The sequence below is a fragment of the Grus americana genome, chromosome 1 (genome assembly GCF_028858705.1).
Source record: "Grus americana isolate bGruAme1 chromosome 1, bGruAme1.mat, whole genome shotgun sequence".
Lineage (NCBI taxonomy): Eukaryota > Metazoa > Chordata > Aves > Gruiformes > Gruidae > Grus > Grus americana.
In genome coordinates this window covers 131525111-131546457 of record NC_072852.1, presented here as the reverse complement: position 1 = coordinate 131546457, position 21347 = coordinate 131525111, and the positions used below count along the sequence as shown (strand labels likewise).

General features: G+C 43.0%; 1 protein-coding gene across 1 annotated transcript in view; it reads left to right on the top strand.

Annotated features, from left to right (window-relative positions):
• The window catches only part of PTCHD1 (patched domain containing 1), a 42150-nt gene extending 24767 nt beyond the window's left edge, over nt 1-17383 (top strand). Inside the window, exon 3 of the mRNA XM_054812502.1 lies at nt 7601-17383. Coding sequence (XP_054668477.1) covers nt 7601-9255 — 1655 coding nt within the window. The 3' untranslated portion in view covers nt 9256-17383. The remainder of the gene's footprint in view (nt 1-7600) is intronic.
• Nucleotides 17384-21347: the final 3964 nt, after the last annotated feature.

Below are 21347 nucleotides of genomic sequence, written 5' to 3'. Positions count from 1 at the left end.
CAGAGCAATTTGAGCACGGGCTTAACGGCCCAGAGAGCCTTTTCTGTGGGACCTACGACTAAAAATAACGTCGTGGTCTGATAGCATGAAGCGCCAGCACCAGTTGAAGGTTTCTTCTCTGCGTGCTCCAGCCAATACGGTGTGTTGTATGGGGACACTTTCTCTTCAGCGGTGCGCTTCTGTGGGCACAACCACCCACAGCTGTGAAACGCAGCAGATACTTGGAGCATATTATTAAACATTTTGGTCTTCTCTTTATTTTGTTGCCAAGTAGATACAGCACAAAACACAACTCTCTCTCTGGAGACTGAGGCGGATTTTTATGTGGTGTGAATGCACCAAGATGCTCGTGTTTTTGATCCCGCTAGTAAGTTGAGGAATACTTGGGCATGCCTGGGGCTTTCTGGCTGGGATGGCCGGGGCTGTTGTAAGCACAGCTGGAGAGATCAGCCTGACAATTGAAGGCGAATGTCTAAGACGCGAATGTACAGATTGGTCTGCTGGTATCATGCCTAGATGCCTCATAGACTGACATATCTAATTTCAGTATGTTTCTCTTTTGGGAAGATCCCAAGTCAGATGTTAATATCTGCAAGGCATAGTACACCTTACTGATATGCATGTAAAACTTACTAGTCCTTAAAGTTGTAATTGCATATACTGAACCCAACAGCATTGTCATCATATTTTTGAGGTATGTTTTCATACCCGTAATCCAATTACAATATAGACATGTAGGGTCCGTGTGACAGAAGGCGTTGCAGTATGTGCAACCTACGCTTATACCAGTACATCCCATCCTGTATCGCTCTTCGTGTGTTCTTCTTAATCCAGCTACCACACCTGCGCATAGCCTTCATGCTTACTTGCCTTTTGAACCTGTGCTTGGAGGTATGAAATGAAGCCAGGCTGTGCTCGGGTGCCTGGAGCTTCACTCACTTTGCAAATGAGGACCCATTTAAGACTACTCAGCTGTCTGCAGCCCTCAGTGCCCTTGCCATAGTTGTCCCGAGATGAACGCTGCTTGATCAGATGATTACCTTATAGGATGTTAGTATCCTGTAGGATTTTACTCTACACTGTGAACTGGGCCCCCGAAAATACTCAAGCAAGCATAGGAAAAGCAAGTAGGATTTGCAGTGCATTGTCCTCGCTCAGCAGAAATGTCTGGGATGGACAAGTCTGCGCACGGAGGGGTGTCGGACGATACACGCCCTCTTTGAGGTCTGACATTCACACCCCAGAACTGTAGCATTGCAGCGCCGTTTACGGACCACAAAGGTAGACATCGGTTAGAGTAACCCACAGTTTGTTAGCTAACAAACTAACAGCTAACAGCATGCTAACGATGATTCAACTGTTTGGCTCAACCCATGAATTGTGATAAACTCAGTGAAAACTGTCGTATAAGTTAGGCTTGAGTGCTAATTCTGTCTGCATACTGAAGGATCTCAGTTAGCTGCAGTATTTTACTATTTTAGTGAGAACAGAGTATGAAGCCAGATGTTTACTTCAGCTGGATGCAAATTCTAATGCTCTGCCTGCATATTCAGCAGCACTTTGAACCTGCTATATGTTCCGAGTTAAAATTGTGCCTGCTGGGAGAGGCCGCATGAGGCAGGTCGTGTATTTAGTCAACAACTGGTTGATTGCAACTCCTGTGACAAAGGGAGTCTGGATTAGCAGTTTCACTTGGCTTTTCAGAAGATGGGAGCCGATGAGCTCACTGATCTAGCTGGAAAAAATAAGTCAGCAGGGGGAAATTATCTCAGCCTCTTTGTTGACATTACTGTGGAAAGCAATCCCAGAGTTGAGCAGTGTACATTGTTATTTTTAATACTGTCAGCTAGGAAAATTCATTGCACCTTCATTATATCATATGTTATTACAGGTATCATTTTGGAAAGGGCAATTCCTGCGGTATGATTCCTATCATCTCCCATATACTAATTTTGCACAAGTGCAGTTCTTGAGACCTTGCCTGCATTGGCAGCAAGCCGGGATATGAATTTATAGCATCCTAGCTATTTCATGTTAGTTCATCCGGTGTTTGTCTCTGCAGATGATATTTCACTCCACTTTGAATGTGAATCAAAGTGTCCTTCACAGATTTCCACAAAGAAAGCTGGTCCAACATAGCTAGTCCTCTGTAAATTCACACACTTTTTTCACAGCACACTAAATTCCTCTTGCAGACAAGTGCTCCTATGCAGTGGGGTGATTTCAGGCTTAAATCAAGCTAAGTGAGACAGCATTTGTCCAGCTGAACAGATAGCGTTACAAGGATGCAGCCATTACAATACAAGCAAAAACCTTAAATCAAAATCCAGACTTAACCTCAGTAACTCCGTCGGAGCATGCTTCCACTACCCAGTTCACAAGGCTCCCATTCCTCCTGCCATGACTCATTCCCAATTTCAGCTAGTCTTTTGTGCCATCAGTGTCAGGAAAAGATTTCAGATTAAAAAGTAACCCTCAAAAAAATAGCTTGCTGATGTTTCTAATCCCGACTGTTCCTTTAGTCCAATTTCGACTGGAAACAGGTGAATTAGTAGCAATGAGGGAGCAGCAAACTTTGGTAGGGAAGGGGAAGCAGTGCCTGAGAAGGGGGAAACACCTCTTAACCCGGCTTTGCTGCTAGAGGTGTCTGCCCCCTTAGGAAGACAGTTTGGTGCTTTGTTAGTCCTAATTCTGGCAGTTAATGGGCAACATACGTACCGGTGCATCATTCAGCCTCACCGACGTGGAGATAATCATTCTTAGTGCTTTCTGTGCCACTGCATTAAAATGGGATGAATAAAATTAATTTCTCCTGAAACGTGACCTTCCACACAGAAGGCTGGAACTTCACAACCTGTAAGTGAGACTTAATTCAGAGGGATTGTACTCAAGTATCAAACTCACATGCACACACATGCAACCTTCAAAACAGTAAGAACAAAAAACCGAGAACCACATGCACTGCTAATTCTCTTCTTTCATAGATGAGTAAAACTGCAAGAGGAAGCAAATCCTTGTTCTCAGTCATTCCCCTTGCTTTCTCTTACAGAAGTCGTCTATTTGAATACCCAGACCTCATCTTATCACAATAAGATCGAAACCTCCCATGATTTTAGTGCAAAATTGAACATCTCCCTTAATCTTTAAACAATAAAAGCAGGCAGCAGCCTTTGTCATAGGGAAGCAATTAAGCCAAACGAATAGAGAGCTGGTCTGTGACTCCGGTGACCGGGATGTCACTTCACTGCCCTCCCACGGACTCTGGGGCTGCATTAAATCCCTTCACCCCTCTCTGCTTCAGTCCTGCCATTTGCCAGGCAGGAGTGGAGCCAACTTTAAGCCCAGGCTGCTGATGCCTGTTCGTAAAGGCCTCTTACTTGAACAACCACTTAGCAGGAGAAATATCTTTTTTGAGATTTTAAAATGGTACTAAAATGAACAACCTGAGTGCCTGAATATAAGTAGTGTTTAAAATGAGGTAAATAATTTGATAATTTTAAGCAGCAGAAGATTTTGCATTAGTTCTCACAACATCCTACAAGTGCTTTTTTTCTTTCATGCATGCTCTGCATTGATTTTGCAGAGCATGTGTAAGTGCAAGACTTGATCCTGAAAGAGGCAAATGAAACTTTTTATAGCATTTTCAGGCTAGTCATAAAAGTACTGTATTTAAGCTAGGTATAATTTATTGTTTTTATTGCTGGTATTGTTATTAATTTCTAAAATTAAAGGTAGCCCACCTCAGCCCATAAAAAATTTAAGCTCCTCAGAAATAGCAGTGACTATCTTCTTCATTTGCTTTGGCTACAAAAGCCAGAATTTCTGTCCTCAGTCATCCAAGACGTGTGGTAGGAGTATCTCCTATAATGCAAAGTAGTAGAAAAAGAGAATAAGGAAAAAAATATTTTGGTCCCTGTTTTCTCCAATACCTTTCTCCTATTCCCCTAAGATTTTCTTTCCCATTCAGAACCTCTTTTCCTTAAAAAAATCCCGTCGTTCTGTGTACTCCTTAGCTCATGGTTATACAGCCTGACTGTAGGGCACAACCAGTGAATCATAACAGCAAATGTCAACAGGAAAAGATCTCCAGTAGCCCATTAGCTGTATGAGTTCATATTTATTATTTGCTGAATGACTGTGAATAATGAACAAATTACTCTAAATCATGACAGATTTATGGCTAAATCTCTAGTAAAAAGGGAAAATCAGTTAAAGCAATTACAGAATTTATTTGCAAGGAAAAATTTGCCACCTTCTCATTAATATTATGTAGGGAAGACATAGCACCAGCAAGAGAAATAGAGGTAATCTGTGCAAATCAGTTAGAGATGCAAAAAATGGAAATTCTGACATGACAGAATAGTGAAAGAAATTCTCACAAAATGCTTCTGTGGAGCTCTCTGCCCTTTTCTCTGTTGGTTAGACTTACGCAAGCATCAGCAAGTTAGGCAACGTTGGAGATTGTCACCCCAAGTTGTGCTTGCAGTCAGGATTTAGAGGAGTAAGTTATGTTAGGTACATCCCATTCTAGCTAAATAAGGCTAATCTTTGGACCGCCATGCCTAATTTGTGCGCGAGTTTGGGCTTAATCTTTTTCTCGGAGGTGCTGGATCAGGTCAGTAGTGCCACTGATGCAAAAAGTGTGCAAGTTTGTCATTTAGGCTTGTAGCTGTTATACAAATGGACAGAGGAATCACAAATTGTGTAATTGAAGGAAAATACCAATTCTTAGCATGCAGATTGTTTAGCAAACAACAAAAGGAACCTATCCTAAAATAGAAGAGTATCTAAGTGGTTTTTTTGTTGCCTTTGTGGAGCACATGCGGTGACGCCTCTTCATGCGTTTACTTGAGCAGTTCTCTAAATCAGATTCCATTTTAGGGTAGTCACAAAGATTATGTAAGAGCAAATTGTGCTTTTATGTTTCCTACTTAAAGAAAATATGTGGTATCAGGAGTCATGTTATCAGACATTATCCAAAATCTTATACCTGTTAAAAAGTCATGCTCGGCATCATATTTAATTAGCTCTAAATTCTTGTATTCATTGCAAAGTCAAAGGCTTTCCAAATTAATGCAGCTATTTGAGTAGTTTCAGGCAAGAGCCTATTAACGCTGAAATGTTTTTTTACAAAAACATGCTATAGCTAAAGCTCACGATGGAAGTAATTTGTAATATTCAATGACCTCATTTTATACTGTTTTGCTCACTCGAAGCTAATGCATATGATGCCATGTGAAATTCTCAGACGAGCCTGTCTGCAGGACTTATGGGAGCCATAAATGGATTAAACCTCTCACTCCCTGCTTTGGCAAGTGATCAGTTACATTTAAATAAAGGTCAGTCTGTCTTTACAAAGAGCACACTGAAAGCAAGCTTGATAGCTTTCCCTACTGAGCCTAGAACATAACTATTTGAAACATAATTAGCAACGGGGTGCCAGTCACTGATTGTGCTTTTTGCTTCTTTTTATGTCTGGGGAGTTCCAGTATTCCCCATTAGCTTTAAGAGGGGGCACGGTGCTAGTTATCAAATTGACAGTCTTGACCTGGCCTCTGAAAGCAGCTGTAAAACATTGTTTGGGAAAACTAAGATGAATGCCAAATGCCATACCAAAACCAGGAGCGTAATATTGCTACAAATTGGACAGTCGTGGTCCATGCCGTGACTCCAAATAACAATGTAGGTAAGATACCTGATATACAGACTTTGTTACTCTAAATACCACGTGACCGTGATAAGGAGATACACCAGCTGTCCTATTATCTTATGAGCTCTGTATTTTGAATTCTTCATAAAATACCCCATACCTATTTTCAGCATTAACAGAGTGATCAGCTCTGCCATCTGTTAAAATGTAGGTAGGATATTCCTTGCAGGAACGGTGGAGTGAATCAACTACAGCCGCCCCTACAGTAAAAGGTACTGACCGCAAAAGGGTTATTTTGTCAAGTTAATGAAGCATTTAGCCTACATGAGGCATTTAAGAATAAACATCATCATAGAATCATAGAATGTTTTGGGTTGGATGGGACCTTAAAGATCATCTAATTCCAACCTCCCTCACATATTTTCTGGTTTTCTGGTTCTTCAGAATACCTCATTTGTTTGGGGGTTTCTTGACCGATGTTCATAACCCTTGTGGCAAAAGTGATAATCATCTACAGGTGGAGAGAGCAGAGCCGATACAGCAATTTTGATACTCTGCAGACAGCCTGAAATTCTAACAGAGATCTGTGAATTACCTTGACCTGCCTGACTGGAGCGTCAGCTTGAAAAGTCCAGTGATTGCACTTCAGTGTCATCAGCAGCTAATTCAACACTGATCTTTTTATCTAATGTTATCAGGGAATAGGTAAGAGCACCGTGGTCTGGCTTCTGGGAATTTCTGGAGATAATGCAAGAGCAGACCAGCGAGGTAGACAGGGGACAGCAAAAAACAGAAAAGAATAAGAAGGAGTAATTAAAAGGCAGCAAAGAGGGTGGGATTAGATGGAAAGGATCTATTAAGTAAAGATGAACATGATGTGAATTATTATGAGAAAATATTACAGTCTTACATTTTAGGTGTGATACAAAGACTATATTTTTCCATTCATCTCTGTGTAAAACATCAACCTACTTTTATCTCAGCCACTCTCACCTGATAGCTGGTCAATGGCTGCGTTCCCAGTTCAGGTCCACTGTGAGAGAGCAGAGGTCTGTGTCCTCCAAATGCACCTTGCTTATCAATCACAAAATAGAAACTGTAGGAGGAAGATGACCAACCAGGGATTAAGATAAAACCATGTACTTTTCCCAATTTACCTGCACTTGGGGGTTAAACACAGGATTTTAGGTCTGCAGGTCTTCATCTCTTTTCATGAATGCTATATCCATTTTAAGAGTTAATTAAATACATTACAAAATGTAGGAACTGCCAACAAAAATAGAGCTGAATTTGGTTTTACAAGCCCTTCGATATATTAAAGTAAGAGGACCGATACCTTAAGCAGTTCCCTATCAGTTCTACTGTTCTGCATCTCTAAAATTTATTTGTCCTTTTTTTTGTTTGTTCCGTTTCTAGGATTTCTTTTTTCTGACAGAAAGTTTGTATAGGAAGTGGAGAAATCAGTGACTGATTTAACTGACAATTTTCAGCTTATATGAAAGTTTCATTTTTTACAGATTTTCTACAAAGCAGCCAACTAATGCTTTGCTTCCAGCATAGGCACTTCAAGGTCGTATTTCTTTTTTTTCACCACAGGTCAGATCCCATCACCAGGAAAAACTAATTTCAAAGCATCTTCCATCACAGGCATTCCGAAATAATGAAATGAAACAACCAACCAGAAAAAAAATCCTTTTTCTTTAACCCATCAAGCCTGCACCAGCGATGCAGAACTCTCCTCAAGCTCTGGCAATAAGGTTTGCTAGTCAGGTAGCAAATGTGCTCCTGTGGCTTAGACCAACATAATAATTTCTCTCTTCTGCAGGACGTTTACTTCAAGCATTGGCAACGGCCAGCTGCGTCTCCCTTGAGTCCTTTAGCATGTCCACATTGCGTTTTTCCGCATGTTGATTCGAGTACTTTAAACACTCGCTTTGTTCTCTATTGTAGGTCATGGGTTGTATGGGACTTTTGAAATGTTGTCCTCCTGGAGAAAAACTAGAGAAGACCAACACGTTAAGGAGAGGACTGCAGCTGTATTTGCAGACTCCATGCTCTCATTTTCTCTCACCACTGCCATGTACCTGGTCACTTTCGGAATAGGTGCCAGTCCCTTCACTAACATTGAAGCAGCCAGGATTTTCTGCTGCAATTCCTGTATTGCAATTTTCTTCAACTACCTCTATGTACTCTCCTTTTATGGTTCCAGCCTGGTGTTTACTGGCTACATAGAAAACAACTACCAGCATAGTATCTTCTGCAGAAAGGTACCAAAGCCAGAGGTATTGCAAGAGAAGCCTGCATGGTATAGGTTTCTTCTGACAGCCAAATTCAGCGAGGACACAGCGGATTCAGAGGAAGCGAACACTTACGAGAGTCACCTTTTGGTGTGGTTCCTGAAACGCTATTATTGTGACTGGATAACAAACACTTATGTCAAGCCTTTTGTAGTTCTCTTTTACCTTGTTTATATTTCCTTTGCCTTAATGGGCTACCTGCAGGTCAGTGAAGGGTCAGACCTGAGCAACATCGTAGCGACCGCAACACGGACCATTGAGTATACAACTGCCCAGCAGAAGTATTTCAGTAACTACAGCCCAGTGATTGGGTTCTACATCTACGAGTCGATTGAGTACTGGAACACCAGTGTCCAGGAGGATGTGCTGGAGTATACCAAGGGCTTTGTGAGGATATCTTGGTTTGAAAGCTACTTAAATTACCTTAGGAAACTCAACATATCTACCGGATTGCCCAAGAAGAACTTCACCGATATGTTGAGGAACTCCTTCCTGAAGGCCCCTCAGTTTGCCCATTTTTCAGAGGATATCATCTTTTCCAAGAAATACAACAACGAAGTTGATGTCGTGGCCTCCAGGATGTTCTTGGTGGCCAAGACAATGGAAACCAAGAGGGAAGAACTTTATGACCTCCTGGAGACCCTGAGGAAGCTCTCTCTCACCTCCAAGGTGAAATTCATCGTTTTCAATCCATCGTTTGTGTACATGGATCGTTATGCCTCTTCAGTGGGAGCCCCCTTACAAAACTCCTGCATTAGTGCTTTATTTCTGCTCTTCTTCTCTGCATTCCTGGTGGCAGACTCTCTGATCAATGTCTGGCTCACTCTAACTGTTGCCTCAGTTGAGTTTGGAGTAATAGGTTTTATGACCTTGTGGAAAGTGGAACTAGATTGTATTTCTGTGTTGTGCTTAATTTACGGAATTAATTATACAATTGACAACTGTGCTCCACTGTTATCAACCTTTGTCCTGGGCAAAGAGTTCACAAGAACTAAATGGGTGAAAAATGCCCTGGAAGTGCATGGGGTAGCTATTTTGCAGAGCTACCTCTGCTATATTGTTGGTCTGATTCCTCTTGCAGCTGTGCCTTCAAATCTGACCCGTACACTGTTCAGGTGCTTGTTTTTAATAGCATTAGTCACCTTCTTTCACTGCTTTGCCATTTTACCTGTGATACTGACTTTCCTGCCACCGTCCAAGAAGAAGAGGAAAGAGAAGAAGAATCCTGAAAACCGTGAGGAAATAGAGTGTGTTGAAATGGTGGATATGGATAGCACCCGAGTGGTTGACCAAATTACAACAGTCTAACTTGTTTGTTTGTTGCTTTTTTACACTAGGTCTTACTGAGGAAAAAAAAAAAAAAGAAACCAGTACTGACTAAATATCTGGGGAGAGGAAGGGGTTTGGAGGTTTCCCCTCCCCCCTCTAATCTAAATCCAGGAATATTCAAAATGGTGGGAGAAATTAAAAATAAATTTTAAAAAAGAGCTGGGTGATTGTACCTTGCTCAGCTCCTATAACAGCTATTACGAGAGAATTTGCACACACATGCAGAGAGGGGTTGGATTTTAGACGCATGAAGTAAGATCTAATGAGAGAAGTTGGGTTCCTAAGCAGCCATCTGCATCGCCTGTACTGCAGATGCTGCAATTATTGTGGCTAAACCCAATCACATTGAAAGGTCAACTGTCAAGGCTGAAGTAGCACTAAATGTTCGCTGGATGTAAAGGCTTTACAAACTTTCTGCACAGCAATAACTCAAGTCAGTGAGTCAGCTCTTATAGGTCTTAGCCATCACATTTAATTTTTCTTTTCTCCCCTAATCTAAACATTTATGCAAGACTGTATAACAGATAGCAAACTGTACTGGGAAAGAAGGCAGTACACAGCAACCAAACGCTTTCCAAACACTTTTATGTTATAAATCACTTCTTTTTTTTTTTTTCTAAAAATATCATTATTTTAAAATGTAAATCATCCCTTGTTACATTTTTAATCATGGTTTTATAGCTGTTTCTTTTTCTTATAAAAACAAAAAAGAAAAAAAAACAAAAAAATCCCAGTGACTCTGTCACTCTAGAAAATGTATAATTCTATTTTCTACATGTCTCGCTACTAGTTAAACACGTAATCTGCTTTACCAACTGTAATTTTGTTAGCACTCTACTAACATGTGCGAGTGGATCTAGCAGCAGACAGAAGATGGTGTACTGAATATTTCAGCACCAAAATCCATGACACAAACCTCAAATACTAAACTGTCATCAAGAAAGTGAATGTTAGGGCTCTTTTAGTGAGAGCCTATTTCAGGCCATTCACTGGTAATGCACACTAAGAGGATTAGTGGGTAGTTTTACGTAATGTATAACTTAATCCCTCAGTCTTCCTAGAGTACCTGTAAAGCAATAGACCTTGCAGCTATGGGCTCTTCCGAGAGACAGCAGACCATGGGAGTTGCACGGAACAAACCGAAGGTTTGGACTGCGGTTTAGCAGTAGCAAGTTTAACAACGTCCCCAAAGAGCCCATGTCTAAGGGGCCTATTGAAAACATCACATCTGAGGGAAAAAAAAAAACAACTTAAAAAGATCACATTACTGAGTCTTTTTGGAGCTGTGAGTTCTAAATCAATAATTCTGTCAGCATCTGTGATGTGGAGTAATACAGATAAAGCAGCATCTCTTTTCCTCCTCCACCCCCTCCACCCTTAAGAGCAACAGGCTCATTACTGTAAGGTTTTATCATGCTGTTGAACCCCAGTGGGGATACGTAAGCCAATTCTGTAGGTTTTCCTGAGCGTGTTCCAACTGTACATTGCCTGCAAAAACCGAGGTGCAGGATGCTGTTTGGTGTGTCGGGTGGTCTCATGAATATATGGACCATTGCTTTGTGGTGCAAGATGAATGTATTGCAACCGGACTCCTTTCTATAGCTCGTCCAGAAAGTAAGAGTACTTGAAAAGTTTTGGCACAGTGTTTGCTTCAATGACTGCATCTGGAGGGCGAAGAGAGATTGCAGGAGCCGTGGGGCTTGGACCACGGGCAGGGCTGTGGCTGGGGAGGCTGCCTGTGTTACCCATACGGCGGGTGATAGCACATCTGTGGTCACAAGCCCAGGGTATGCTTCACTGCATGAACCTTCTCTTCAGCATCCAATCCCAGTGCCCCCCCCAAACACCCTGTGCAAAACCCACAAATGCCACTTAGTGAGTATTGATTTTCAAGCAAAGAAATACTTCTGAAACTTCCTCCCTAGTGGAAAATAAGATAACCAGATATTTTGCCCCAAAGGAAAATATTGCGTACTGACTAGCAAAAAAGCCAGCAGTGCAGCTGGCAACATTTACTTTCCCCTGGATAAGTCCCTTCTCTGACCAGAAGGAAAGGAAGCTGGGTCCAGGAATGCACAGGCTCTTTGCTTGAACAAACAACATTTGCTGCAGGAGCAGCTGGGAAGCTGTAACAACAACTTCAGCCTTGGCAGAGATCAGGCGGACACCTTGAAGACAGCCAGATGAATGTGAGGTGAGGGGAAAGATCTGTTTCCCGTTTTCTTTAGACTCAGGCTTGGGGTTTTCCAGCCAAAAATTGTTCCTTATGTATACCTTCACTGTAGCTTTTCTGTGATGGTCATTACATCATTTAAATAACAATCGCCTGGCCATTCAACAGGCAGCTGCAGTGGCTTTTAAACTTCTGAGGGCATTAGCAAATCAGTTGAGAGTTGCAGAGGAATTGCAAACCACTTTTGGCAGCAGCAGTCTCCTGGCTTGTGGGACACCTGGAAATGGGAGATGTGTGAAAGAGGTTGTTTGTACACTGTGGAGAGGAATACATGGCAAACACTGATTTTACACCTCTGCTATCCCTGATGCTATCACTTGCAAACACCAGGCGCAGGGATGGCTACCATAAACATCTTCACATCTAATTGAAATGCATAGATAGGAGCATCTTTAAAGAGATGTCCAAAGGCAAGCTTGTAGTTTCACAGATCTCTCATTAAATCTCAGCATGCGTGGCCTTCAGAGATCTTCAAGGAAGGTGATAAAACCAGTGACAAAATTACTCCTCTATCTCCAAACCTGTCAGAAAAAGGATGTGGAGGCACTCCTATGGCAAAGTACCGCAGGACGTGCTTGGGTGTCCATACAAGACAGGGTGAGAAGTCCGGCAGCCTACCCCCTTGCCCCAAGGCAGAGCCAACAACATTTAAATCGTTTCTGAAGGATGTTTGTCCAGCCCATTCTTAAAAATCTTTTTAAGGGCAGATTCCTTCCCTAGCAGTTCCCCCCAGTGCCGTTTCACCCTACCAGTAACTCCTGGTGGCTGCCTGGGACTGGAAGGGGGAAGAGGAGCTGTGTCCTTCTCCGCACAGGGAAGGACAGCACAGGCAGGAGGCAGTCTCCAAAGCCTCCCTGTCCCCTCAGAAATCTGAAACAAAGCCAAAAATAACTTACATGCGTTTCTCACAGTGTTTCACCTCAAGGCGCTGCTGCTCTCCCCACTTCCAGGCTTGGCAAGGTAAAGCCATGAAAATGTCCGAGGCATACTCAGCCCAGGTCCATGAGATTTCTGCCTGAATCCTGATGTGTCCGAGAGATGCACCAAATACTCCTTCTCTACAGGTAGCTTGAATACCTCAACATAAACCAGAAGCAGCATGTTCTCAAGGTCTCAGACTATGCTAACCCACTTTGGCCTTCCTCCCCTTTGACTTTCTCCTCTGGAGCAATTATCTTCACCGAAGTCAATTGGTCCTCACTGTGCCAATTGATTAATGGGTGCAGATGCTGTGCTCTGTTCTCAGTCCAAAGCACTCCCAGCGGCTAACTGTGCGTAAGATTTTACCCTTACTGGTGAACCTCCGTTTTGGAAGACTATCTAGGCTTAAGCAGTTTTTTGTCATACTCTTAAGTGGCTTTTTAGCCCAGGTATCACTGTGGTTTTGTTTGCAATATAGATGACCCAATTTTTTGTATAAATTCAGTGAGTAATAGAGTATTATACGCTGTCAGGCACTGACTAAAATTTAACAGCAAAAATTTTAACTAAGGCTAATGAGAATATATAGGACTGTGGCTCACTGAGCACATCTTCTACAAACATTAAAATTTCCATACAGTAAGGGATGGTGTACAGTATATTTTTACTATGGGGTAAAGCATGGGGAAAAAGAACCAACGTAAGCACGTATGCCCATCAGGATCAGTCCAGTTTTGTTGTAACGTAATTCCTAATGTTGGCTTAGCACAAGTTCATTTTCAATTTACAAATACTCTAATTGGAAGGAAAATAAAGAGATAAAATTTGGTATAGCTGGAGTAACTTAATTTTTACAAATTAATTGACAAAGCCAGAATTTTCTGCCCAAAGCTTTAAGTGAAAATGTTCTAGTTAGATTAAAATTAGAGCTGTGAAGGCTGAGAAAAACCTGTCTGGCAAAGAGAAAGAGCTTCTTTTCCAAAGACAAGCAAACACACTTTATCATGGTCAGCTGCATGAACCTGGAGGGAAAACAGTACCAAAGTGGCCTGAGGTTATGTTGTGCCATGTGAGGATTCACATCGGCTCTAGAAGCTTTCTGAGCCAGCGCTGAATTCAGGTAAAACGCATACTGTAAATTGAAAGGTGTACTTTTAAATGCTTTTCTCTAGGCTGACTGTCCTCCTATGAGCCACCAAATCCCACCTCAACCAACACCTCGTTTATTTGTATTCAAAGAGAAAACAAAACAGAGTGGCAGCATGGCTGGGCAGAGTTCAGGAGAGTCAGAGTGAAGACCGTGACTTCTCTTAAAAACAGTCAGAAAGCCAGAAACAACTCTTTAGCAAGTGGGGGTTTTTTTGTGGGAGAAGACCTGGTGGTTTCAAAACTTAGCAAACCGGTGTTTTTTCTGTAATTTTGGGAGCAGATGGCGTGTTCAAGGAGACGTGGGGAGGGGAAGCAGAGCGAACAGGAGTCAGCCTTGGGTTCGCTGTGGACCCCCAATTACTGTAGCTACTGTGGCATGGCTGGACAGGAGCACGGGGCGGGGGGAGGAGGCAGGGGCAGCTCTGCTGCATGGGCATTGGGGGGGCCAGACCAGGCCCTGCGGAGGGGTCGTTGCCCATGGCCCCGTCCCACAGCCCGGCCCGGCGGCTGCCAGGGGCATGCGCAGCCCGCAGCGTGCACAGCCAGCTCCATGCGTGCCCCGCGTTACGGCAGTGCTGCTGTGGTGCGCTGGGCCAGAGCTCATGTCGTGAGGCAGGAGGCCCGGAGAAGCCGCTTTTTGGAAGGCCCTGGTCAGAAAGAATTACCCAGAGCCTTTTCCTCCCCTGCCTTCGCAGGTGTTAAAACCCCAATCCATACAAATCAAATTGTACAATTATCTGCTTAGGGACTAAGTATTTCTTCCATGTCTTTATCCCTACCTTTATTACTAAAGCTACTTGTCATTTATTTTCTTATAAATAGTTTGAAATAAGTAAGCCTTCCCAGGGTACAAACAGCTCTGATGAGAAGGGGATGTGGAGAGGAGAGAGAGCACCTTCCCCTCCCCGAAAGGTGGGCAGTGGGTCCCCCACCCACGGCCAGGCACCACACCATCACCACAGGGCACCCCAGGGACCCCAGCCCAGGGCAGGGACAGGAAAACCTTATCCCCCCCCTCACCCCCTCCCCAATCTCATTAGCGAACAGAGGGGAGCTTGAGCTCCAAATTGTGGCAGGGTAGGCCCCCAGGGAGCCCTTGTGAAATCCATCTGCTGCCAGGAAAGTGCAAGGGAAAACTTTCCGGGTTTGTTTTTTTTTTGAGAAAGACATGTCAAAGGCGTGGGCCCTGGAGGGGGTTCAGAGACGTATTCCTGCCCGTGATGCACAGGTTGGGGCAGAGCGGCGTGCCCCAGCGTGCCACCACTAGCCCCATCGTGGTCCTGGCACAGCTTCCTGCCTGGAGAGAGGGCACCTCAGCATCACCTGTGGCTGCCTGGGGCAGCTGCTTCTCAGGCATGAATTGGTCTGGTGGCGTTGGCGTTCTGCAAGTCATCACCTTTTTTTAATTTGGGAAAAGGAAAAAAGAAAAATTCAGCATAAATAATTCTAGGTTATTTAAGCTCCAAGAAATCTTAATCTGTGCGTCAAATAAATGGCTTGCAAGATGTCAGGGGTTTTCGTTTGGGCTTTTTTTAACCTATTTTTACTATTTTTGTATTAATTTAGGGAAAAAAATTGTATAATGAATCTCAATGTACAGCATAAGCCTAAAATAAAATGGCTGTCTCTCTCTTTGCTTCCTGTGCTCCCAAACTGCTACAGAAATCCCATGCCATCACCAACCTAACAAACCAATTTTTAACTGGCCTAACCCAAATAATCAGGCTGTGCGTCCTGTCTGACTGCCATCAGAGAGGAGTGGTGGAGCAGTTCAGGGGCACCTGCTGCAGCACGGAGCTGGTGACATCCCACAGACGAAGGGCACTCCACTTCCCCAGTAGCCCCTCTTGTCCTGGGCTGCACACTGCTCTGCAGCAAGCACAGGGAAAATGCATTCGCTTCACATCTATTCATTTCCATGTTGTTGACATCCAAGTCCTTTTTTTGGTGGGTTCTTAGCTAATCCAGCAGCAGAACCCCACCTTGAGCAGGCAAAGCAACAGCTGGGGTAAAAATCTCAAATTGATTTGACCAAAAACTAGTGTTACCTGCTCAGACAAGAACTAGATGTATGGAGATCTGGTAGGTAGAGCTGAAGTATTGCTATTGAGCAGAATTATTACTATTAAAAATTTATTACCAACACCTTAGCATCCACAAAGTTAGGAAGCCCCATCATCACCGAGAGACCCACCTCTCCTGCTCCCCAGCAGAACCACAGCCGCTGCCCCAGGATCTTCCGATGACTGTGGTCCATCATCCTCTTCCCACACCCAGCTAGATCACCCATTTACACCTTTTCCCAATGTTTTGAGCAAAGGGAGCAGCACCCCTATAGGCCCACCCGGACCAGCTGCTTCAATGGAGAAGCCAACCACCTCACCGAGTGACAAGGGTGATGGTTATGGCTGCTCTGTCACACCTGCAGCAATGAGATAAAAATCAATCTACTGTAAAAAGCAGGTGAACCAGACCCAAGCCTGAGTCACTGCAAAAAGAAGCAGGCCTGAGAGCTGGTGGGCTTTTGGCTGCCAAGGGCTTTTGGCCACTTCAGTTTAATGGGAAGTTTGGGTCTGCAATTCAAAGGTGACTTCTGTCACCTGTACAGCTCCTGGCCTTGTCCCTTCCAGTTGTTCTTTCTTGCATTGTCTTAAATTCAGTATCCACAAGCACTGTTGGCAGAAATTCTGGCTGAAACAGAAAATCAAATTATATCCATTTTCTAATTGCTAATCTAATGTAAGAGAGGCTACATCTTAGCATCACACAGGAGCTCAAAGAGCAAAACTCCCGTACGAGGCTGGTGTGCCTCATTTGTCTACGTTAGCAAGAGCTGTTCATTCAATTCTCCGTAGACCTAATTTACAAAAATCAGGCTTTACAAATGTGTAATCAGTACGTTTTATTCTGAAAATTCATCTGTATGTATACCTTCAGAATAGAGACATGTTAGGTCTGATTTTTCGGTTATCAAGGAATACAGTTGAGCCCAACAAATGTTCACGAACAGTACATCAATTCCATGTGCAATTCTCGCACTGCTGCATACAAATCAGAATATTGTCATTCCAAAATGCCACATTTCCTTATTTGTACAGCTAATTTGCACACAGAACTAGGCAGGATTATGGCCTCAAAACAGTTAAGTGTGCTCACATTTACATTCAACCTGTAAACGTCACTTAAACATGTAAAGGTTAATGGCAATATAGAACTTGTTGAGAGAACTGGATTTGTTTTGCTGATTTCAGTTTACTGTCAGAGAATAACTGAAATATATGCCAAGCACCTAGCTAGAAAGAAGCAGGGAATAAGACATCTAACAGTCCATTAGCAGAAATAAAAGTCCACTTGAAAATTTATAGATATGGGAAATGTAAGAATCATGTTAAAGACCCTAGTGGCCGGGTATCCAGGCTACATACAATAGAATATGTTATATATGAGTGCAGAATATTCTATTCTGATTTTCTTCGACCACATTCAATCCCCTTAAATATGATCTATTCTGTGCAGAGACATAATTTTGAGCAAGACTGACACTTTCGAGAAATTACTGAGTTGCACAGGTGAAGTTTGCTAGAAACAAAATTTTAAATGTATGCAAACAAATTGATGCCAGAAAATACAATTTGCAAAAAAATATACCTTCACATTCTGATTATATTTAATAATAAGCAATCTGTTCACTGATGCTACAAGTAAAAATGATTTTATATTTGTTAGCTATATTCAGAAAAATGAGATGCCCCATTATAGTGCATACACCCCCATAACAATTATGTATTTTTTATACACCCAACTCAAGCTGGCTTCATATAAAGAGAAGAAAAAGCCAATCCAGAAACATAGTTGAAAGCTGGTAGGAAGAATGGTTTAGCTGTCCTGAAATTGTAATGAATCAGCAGAGCGGGGAGCAACAGAGAAGTTGGTAAGGAGTTTAGGAACAAAGAAGCTAGCTGCAGAAATGCAGAGCTGTTGAGAAAGGAAAATACTCAGGTTTTATTGTGTCAGGGGGATGGGAGAGAATTGATATAAAAACTACTGAATTGCAAAAGGAAGGAAGGTCTAAGGTAGAATGAGCAGTGAGCAAAATTATATAAGCGTATGCAAGATTTGCAGCTGTAATACATATTAAGGATGTCTAATAAAAGACAGGGTCTGTTCATGTATGGAAAAAATAATAATAATAATTCACAGCTGCTTTATTATATCAATTTAAATATAGATTCAGTATCTCATTGCTTTGGAATAGAAAGTAGAATGATAGAATCACAGAATGGCTTGGGTTGGAAGGGACCTTAAAGATCATCCCATGAGCAGGGACACCCTCCACTAGACCATGTAGCCCAAAGCCCCATCCAACCTGGCCTTGAACACTTCCAGGGATGGGGCATCCACAGCCTCTCTGGGCAACCTGTTCCAGTGCCTCACCACCCTCACAGTAAAGAATTTCTTTCTAACATCTAATCTAAATCAACCCCCCTTCAGCTTGAACCCATCACCCCTTGTCCTGTCACTGCACTCCCTGATAAACAGTCCCTCACCAGCTTTCCTGTAGGCCCCTTCAGGTACTGGCAGGCCGCAATTAGATCTCCCCGGAGCCACCTTTTCTCCAGGATGAACAACCCCAACTCTCTCAGCCTGTCCTCATAGGAGAGCTGCTCCAGCCCTCTGATCAGCTTCGTGGCCCTCCTCTGGACTCGCTCCAACAGCTCCATGTCTCTCCTGTACTGGGGCCCCCAGAGCTGGACGCAGTACTCCAGGTGGGGTCTCACAAGAGCAGAGTAGAGGGGCAGGATCACCTCCCTCAACCTGCTGGTCACACCTCTTTTGATGCAGCCCAGGACACGGTTGGCTTTCTGGGCTGCAAGCGCACACTGCCGGCTCATGTTGAGCTTCTCATCAATCAACACCCCCAAGTCCTTCTCCTCAGGGCTGCTCTCAATCCATTATCCACCCAGCCTGTATTTGTGCTTGGGATTGCGCCGACCCATGTGCAGGACCTTGCACTTGGCCTTGTTGAACTTCATGAGGTTCTCATAGGCCCACCTTTCAAGCCTGTCAAGGTTCCTCTGGATGGCATCCCTTCCCTCCAGCGTGTTGGCCACATCACACAGCTTGGTGGTGTTGGCAAACTTGCTGAGGGTGCACTCGATCCCACTGTCTATGTCACCGGCAAAAATGTTATCAGTGCTGGTCCCAGTACCGACCCCTGAGGAACGCCACTCATCACTGGTCTCCACTTGGACATCGAGCCATTGACCACAACTCTTTGAGTGTGACCATCCAGCCAATTCCTTATCCACCGAGTGGTCCCTCCATCAGATCCATATCTCTCCAATTTAGAGACAAGGATGTCGTGCAGGACCATGTCAAAAATCATTCATAATCTAATCTGGAGCCCAGAGCTGGAGACTTTAGCATTATATATATATATACACACAGACACGCACACATATATAATATCATACAGAAAAACAGATCAGTAAGATGGATTCTGGCTTATAACTTACTGAAAAATAACAAATGGACCCTCATTCTTTTTACAACAACTTTTACTTAGAGAAGAGCAGCTGACTTTTAATGTTTCTGAAATAGTCATACCTTCCTGATAAAATACTCGTGTTGGAGGGATTTTTTTTTTCCTTTTCTTTTGAAGATGTGATCGATTTTCTTTCTGGACAAAGCGAGCCCTCAGGCACGTTACCTACAGTGAGAAGAGGGAAATGCCGTCTCTCTTAAGGTGATCCCTGAGTCAAGAACACCTGCAATTGAATTTCTCTCTTTTCTTTCCTCTCAGCATGCTATTGCAACTGTTCCAGACTTGCCTATTGACAGTTTTACCAACCAGTATACCGTACCCCTGGCTGCAAGAGAGGTGGGATTCTGCCGAGCCTCTGCTCGTGTTGGCTCCAGAGGCAGTGGCCACATTATAATTTCACAATTATTCCTGCTCATTAGCCCTTCTGATGGGAGCCATTTCTGCCAATAGCTTGGATCTTACTGGAAGGGTGGCTACAGCAGCTATGACACAAAAGCCAACAATGTTTTGCTGCTCTGACATACCTCTGATATATACGAGTGACATGAAATATATTATTAGATATAGAAAGAAGCATTCAAAGCTCAGTGTCAGAACATCATATTTAATATCACCATCTGTGTGGATGTTATACAACAGATTTATAATATGGAAGTTGCAGAAATGGGAGAGTAAAGAGAAAGAGAGAGAGAGAAAAAAAATACCATTTAAACTCCTCATTTGGCACTCTCCGGACCTTTCCATCAAAGGAAGAGTTATTGTCTTGCAGTCAGTGGTGACACCAACCCTGAAGAATCTAATTTACAGGAAAAGGTTAAAAGAATTGGGCTTAGAAAGGGGAAATCTGGTCCTGAGCTATGTGACTTCAGAATTATGGAAAGGACTGCTAACAGCAGCGACTTCCCTTTTTTGCCCAGCATGTGCTTCAAAAGCCAAGATTTCAGAATACAAAATGTTTGAAGTGAGAAGCAAATAATAAATTTATGGAGAATGTTTCACAGGTAGAAGCGACAAATACATATTAGAGACAGGGAAGTCAAGGGAGACAAAAAGTTGACTCATCTGAGAAATGCCTAAATTTATTGTAGAGGACTCCATAAAGACCTGCACAGAAAAACTCCCAAATGTACTCACAGCGCTGGAGAGCTCTTCAGGTGGTCTGTTCCAGCACCGGGCTGAAAATAAGGTAAGAGTTTTAAATTATCGACAACTGCAACCAACAGAGCTTTAAACGATGGAGCTTGGGTAAGGGAAATGGAAAAAATGATGGGAAAAATACTTTAATGATGTACCCTTTGTGTACATCAGCATCTCTCCGCAGACTTCACAGGAGCGATAGCTAATAACAGTTGTTTAAATCATGGCCCATCATGTTCCAGATGACTGTTTTTCTCTTCCCCTTGAAGCTAAAGGCTGAGTTTCATTTTGTCAGTCCGCTTTCTAAGGCAGATGGTCGCTCTGACACTGCCTGAGTGACCAAAGACCCGAGACACAGAGGCGAACACAGACCCACACGGGTGTAATGGGAAACAACCCATACCCGAGCCACTGCAGGGCAAAGCTTTATTACTCCTTCATCAGAGAGCCGTGCAAAAGAGGACATTCACATTTTGAATGTTCTTTAAAAGCCTATAAGAAAAATTGCCCTCTGTGGGTGCGCTAAGATGTGGGTGTGCTATGGATGCCATCCAGACATACTTATGCTTGCGCTTTTCCAGTGCTTGGTAGCCCTCAGCCTTTGGCTTCATGCCACACAGCCCATCTGAGGTTCATATTGCAGGTTTTATTGAGATAACTGTTTGGTGAAAGAGACTTTGTTTAGATCAAACAAATCTTTTTAAATATGAACTGTTTTATTCACCCCAGAAGGTTTTCTGCACCTGCCATCTCTATCTTCTGTTAGTGCATTTGGAAACGAAGGTGGCCACAGTGGGAAGAAGAGAATTGGAAAGCAAGTAAAAGTCCCATTGTTTTTGCTAAGTGGCAGCTGATTTTATGAGGCTCAATTACCAGTGATTTTGTGAGGCTCAATTTCAAATTTTCAAAAGGTGCTTAATATTCCACTCCTAAGCCAGGAAGAACTATGGGGTTTCAGTATAGTCCAAGCAGAGTATAACAGCTGGCTTCAAAACATGTTGCCCAGTGGAAATAAAACATTGGAAAGGGGAGGAGAGGAGGATAGAGATGCTGGATTTGAGATTTTCAGCAGAAAATATTGGTTTT